Below are 5,292 nucleotides of genomic sequence, written 5' to 3' on the forward strand. Positions count from 1 at the left end.
TTCTGGGGGCATGTCAGAGCACGGGGGAGAGGTGATGTCAGCTTCCTCTGGGTATGGTCAGTAGTGTCAGAGTCTGCCCAAAGTCCCAGTGAGCAAGGGACTGAGAAGCATTCATTAAATTTGTAAACGTGACTGTGAATGACCGGGAAGTGGTCAGTGAATATAGATAACTCCTTCAAGGGAATAGCAGTGGAGTTCAAGGACCTGGGTTTCTGTCCCAGCACAGTAGAAGCTGCACTCTTGAGGTACTGCACTCCCTGGGGTGCAGGGAGCTGGGTGCAACCACCCCAAGGGGGGATGCTGGGTGGGCTTGGACCCTCATTTGTTTCTGTATGAATGCCACACTGAGGGCCACACCCTGAGGTGCTTTGAAGGTCAGGGACAACAGGACACAGTGTGGGAGGCCCTGGCCATCTGCTCCTCCAGCTGCAGTATGTGGATCAGGGTCATGTCCACTGATGTGGTTTCTGCCATCTTTCTCCCCAGGGTCCAGACGATGAAGAAAGATCGGCAGCCACAGCAACAGAGGAGGCCGAGCTTCCCATCAGTAGTACTGCTGGGGAAGCAGAGGCCAGCGGTGTGCCCACTGAGGGCCTGGCCTTCCCCATGGCCACCCAGCATCCCAGGGAAGAGGTCACTCTGGTAAGCAGTGTCAAGATCATGGCTGAGATCAGCTACCAGCATTCTCAGAGTGTGGGTCTCTCTGACCAAAGACTCACTCAGGGCTGTGTGGCAGAGTGTGGGTCTCTCTGACCAAAGACTCACTCAGGGCTGTGTGGCCTTTTCCCTGACCTGGGTAGGTGTGTGGAGAAGCTCCCAAAGCCAGGTGGGAGACAGGCCCATGGGGCTGGGTGAGTTGGGGCACCTGCAGGGGTGGGCAGCCACAGAGCAGGTGTGGAGGGCTGCAAGTGGAAGAGGGGCCGGAGGTCCCAGTGGGCTGCCAGCAGGCAGAGGGGTCAGGGTGTAGGCAGGCAGGCTCCAGCAGGGGTATAAGGGCATGTCTGGGCCTCCCCAGCCCTCTCCTCACATAGTGTAGACACACTGCAGCCAGCTCTGGAAGGAGACACCGGCATATCAAGGCACTTGGCAAATCCGTCCCTGTGGTGTCCTGTTATGGACACTTCGAGTTCTTCCAGCTCAACAGTGTCAGACTTGGACTCCTCATTCCCTCTGGTGTTACTGCTTCACTTGAATGGGAGCCCCCCCCCCCGCCCCCGGCAGAAGTCTCTTCCCTTTTCCTTAAATCCCATATCCCATCAAGCATCATCCTGTTGATTTTTCTGCCTAAATACATCATGAGCCACCTGCTGTGTCCTTATCCAGCACGAGCCCCTGCACTGAGCCATCGTGTGCCCAGCCACAGTGTCCCTAGCCATTGCAATAGCAGGACTGGCCTGTGCTCAGGAGCTTCCCACTGGCCTCCCTTGTGGACTCAGCTCCCCGCCTGGCCCAAAAGGCCACACAGGGTCTGGCCTGGCCCCTCTCTCCCTGGCTCCTGATGCTGCAGCCTCACCAACCTTTCAAGTACTTCTTCTTGCTTCTTCCCCTCACCTCACAATGCTCTCTCCTCCTTTTCATTCTTGCAGTAAGGCTAACTTCAGAGTTCAGCTCAAACACTACTTCCTCTAGAAGGTGCTGTCCCAGACTGCAAAATTTCCCTGCCCTTGTCCTTGGAGGGCCTCATCATAACTATAATTAATAATGAACTTGGTAAATAGTTCATGCCTGGCTCCCTACCAGCATGTAACTCTGTGAGGACAGAGATCTCACTCACTCAGGGTCTTGTTCATGGATGAACGTCATTGCTGACAAATGGTGGGCATTGAATGCATAACTGTCACGGGAAGGAGTGGCTGGGGCCATCTGGTCATCACAGATCAACAACCCTGACTTGAGGTTATTGCACACGCTGTTTCCCCCAGTCTGCCTGGCTGGTCAGGCAGCCTCTGGCTCTGGTCGAGTGTCCATGAGGAGTGACATCGCAGTAGGGAAGACATGCTCTGGTCAGCTGATGGGCCACTGGGCAGTTGTTGGATTCTGCCAAGGAATAGGGTGGGTTTCTCCTTCTCCTTCCTCTTCCCTTTCTTTTTCTCTTTCTTCTTTTCCTCCTCTTCCTCCCCCTTCTTTCTCTTCTGTCCATCCCTCCTCCTGCTCCAGTGCCTCCCTGTCCTCCCCTTTCTTTAAAGGCAAAGCCCTTATCACAGGGTGGGACAGCCAGGGATCAGGTTACAGTTCTACCCAGGCTTAACTCCAGACAAACCAGAACTTGCCTGTGGAGGTGGTGAGCCTGTGGTTCCTGGAGGTGTGTAAGTTAAGGCCAGAGAAGCACTCGGCAGAGCTGTGCTGGAGGGATTCCCGATGAGGTGGGGAGACACCATGAGAGGCCCTCTCTGACTGTGGAGCTCAGAGGTCTGTGGGCTAAAGTGTGGCCCTGGGTGAGCAAAGGTAACAGAGTTGTGAAGCCGCCAGTCACCTGAGGGTCCTGTGGCTTCCTGTCTGCGGTCACTCACCACCAAACCAGGGATGTGGGTAAAGGGGCACAACGCCTCATGCCAGTTTTCTTTTAGGGTCCCAATGGTGAAGAAAGTTTAACACCAGCTGCCGCTGTGACAGAAGGGGAACTCAGCAGTTCTGAGGATGAGGAAGCCAGTGGGGTCCCCACAGATGGCCTGGGCCCCCTCACACCCACAGCAGCAGCTCCTTGGGAAGCAGTCACTCCCGTACGTGTGGTCTGGCATCCTCACTATTGCACAGAACAGAGGCAGGTTGCGGGACAGTGGAGGCTTGTGCCCGGCCAGCTTCATTAGCAGCATGCCTCTGGGTGGGCTCCAAGCACAGGGAGGCAGGATGTAGTGGCAGGGTGCTCCAGGGTCAAGCACTGGGTGTCGTCCCTGCCCTGCTCCCCCCTAGCTTTCTCTGAGAGGAAGGACCCAAAGTTGGGGGGAGCAGAGGCCCCAGAGATGTGGACTTCAGAAGGGGGCTGCGAGTCTGTGCTTCTGTGACTGGGGGTGGGGGTTGGAGGTAAGGAAGTGGTTTGAAATTGGGCTGACGTCACAGACATGGTCCTCACGACAATTCCCTGGCAGCCTCCCAGACAAGGTGAGGTGATTCCTCCTGTTGGGTTTGTCTTTAGGGTCCTGTTGATGAAGAAGACTCTGCAGCAACCACAGCAGGAGTGCCCCTTACCCCATCGGGGGGTGAGGAGTTGGGCAGCGCTCCCCCCGACGGGCCACCACTCCCGGCCCCCACAGTGGCTCCTGAAAGAGTGGTCACTCTGGTGAGTGGCAAAGAGGCATAAGGGTTGGGCTTGGCAGGTCTTATAGGGAGAGAAGGAAAAGCTGGAGCTGTGGGAGGGGCTGGCCCCTGGCTTTCTCAGGGGTGGGTTTTTATTTTGGTTTGTAAATTCGGGCATTTGAGGCCTTCAACCTGGGTGATACTGGAGGAAATGGCAGTTTGAAGAGAAAGGTAAAAATGGAAGGGACCCAGGTTTGTGTCCCAACTGCCCTTTGGATCGAAATGAGATCTTTCTAACAGGCAGTGCTGTTTCAAGAAGTAAAAGCTGACTTAAGACGTGGCAGAGTCTTATAGCAGAAGGGATGGAAGTCCCTGCCAACTCGAGTTTTCTGTGATTCTGGGCTGCAACTGTGTGACCTTAAGCAAATCCTTTAATTTCTCTGGGCCTCAGTTTCCTCATCTGTGACAGAGGGCAGCTGGTGAGGTCCGGTCAGAGAATGTTTGAAAAGCTACCTACACACACTTTGGGTTGTCACCGCTCACAGGCTGTAACTTTGTCTTTTAGAAATAGGAACCCCAGAACCAATGTTCAGCTTGGGCCTCTGGGAAGCAGAGAATGCGACTGATCTTCAAACGTGAACAGATTTCTAAAGGCAAACATCCCTCTGGTGGCCAACATGGTCCCTCAGTTCCCTGTCACACTTTGATAGCCACCACTCATGCTACAGCTGGGTGGTCCGTGGGCCAGGGTGCGGCAGGGCTGACTTGTGAGGGCAGGGGCTGTGGGCCAGGCAGTCAGGAGAGCCTGTTCTGTGTCCTGCATGCCGTGACTCAGAGGCCTCTTCCAGCAGCTGTCACTCTGCTTACCCTCCCTTTATTTGGGGTAGTCCCCCCCACCCTACACTCATTCATTGATTCCCTCATTAACTGGACACACAGCAGCTCTGGGCACTCAGGCCAGATACTTGTAGATGAGATGACTATGACCTCACTCCTGTCCCCAAGAGATTTGCAGTCAAGGGGCAGGAAATAAGCCATTTGAACTGGCACTAAGTACTCTGTGTTCTGAGTCACCCACCACTCTCTGGTACAGGTGAATGATCTCTGTTTTAGGTGAAGGAAGTGAGACTTGGAGAGGTGAAGTCTCCAGACTGCTGCCTCATGCCTCTGAGAGGCAGAGCTGGGACTTGAACCTAGGCGTGCTGCCCTGCAGAGCTCACAATTTTGAGCTTCACTCCATAGCAGTTCTCATCCGAGAGAGAGTGGCGTGGTGGAAAGACCCTGGGTGGTGAGCCAGGAGGCCAAGGTTCCCCTTCCAGTAATGCCATTAACTTGTGGTGGGCCCTTGTCATCATCTACAAAAGGAGGAAGGTGACTAAGAATTCTGGTATTTAACCTCCTCGCACGTTAGAGACACCTGGGAAGCTTAAAACAGTACTGTTGTCCAAGTTCACTGCTAGACTGAGTGAGACATGGGGGCTGGAGCTTCAGGCTTCCAGGGCATCGTTGGGAGCAGCAAGCCTTGGAGTCAGCCAGTGGGCTGTGCCGCCCTGGCTCATACCCCCAGGGTTCCTACACAAACTCTCCGGCTCTTCTGTGCCTCACTGCAAGGTACATGCAAAAGACCATGGCCAGATATCCCAAGCAATGCCGCATCAAGTGCAGATAGAGCCAGTTCCCTATTTCTTTGTTTTTAAAAACGTTATCATTAAAATTTTTCTAAATGTACAGAAAGGCTCAGAATAGTATAATTAACCCCCCAACGTGCGCATCATTTGGTTTGAACAATTATCATCTGTTCCACCTCCTGCCATCATCTAATTTGGAGGGAAAGGGGAAGCCAGAGTATTTACAAACAGATCCCAAACATCTTATCACTTATAGTAACTTGTAAATAATGCAATGTGTATTGTTAATAGATTGATCTGGAACTTTCTCTCTGCTCTTCCTTCCTTTCTTCTTTCCTCCTTCCCTCTCCCTCCCTTCTTCTCTCCCTCCCTTCCTCCCTCCCTTCTTCTCTCCCTCCCTTCCTCCCTCCCTTCTTCTCTCCCTCCCTCC

At 53.8% G+C, this 5,292-nt stretch overlaps 1 protein-coding gene across 1 annotated transcript in view; it reads left to right on the forward strand.

Moving 5' to 3' along the window:
• The window catches only part of COL15A1 (collagen type XV alpha 1 chain), a 107,392-nt gene that overhangs the window by 52,325 nt on the left and 49,775 nt on the right, over positions 1-5,292 (forward strand). The window contains exons 9-11 of the mRNA XM_012802304.1: positions 487-642; positions 2,568-2,720; positions 3,134-3,277. Of these exons, the coding sequence (XP_012657758.1) occupies positions 487-642; positions 2,568-2,720; positions 3,134-3,277 (453 nt within the window). The remainder of the gene's footprint in view (positions 1-486; positions 643-2,567; positions 2,721-3,133; positions 3,278-5,292) is intronic.

This window comes from Otolemur garnettii, unplaced genomic scaffold (genome assembly GCF_000181295.1).
Source record: "Otolemur garnettii isolate 467f Iridium unplaced genomic scaffold, OtoGar3 scaffold00014, whole genome shotgun sequence".
In the NCBI taxonomy this organism is placed as follows: Eukaryota; Metazoa; Chordata; class Mammalia; order Primates; family Galagidae; genus Otolemur; species Otolemur garnettii.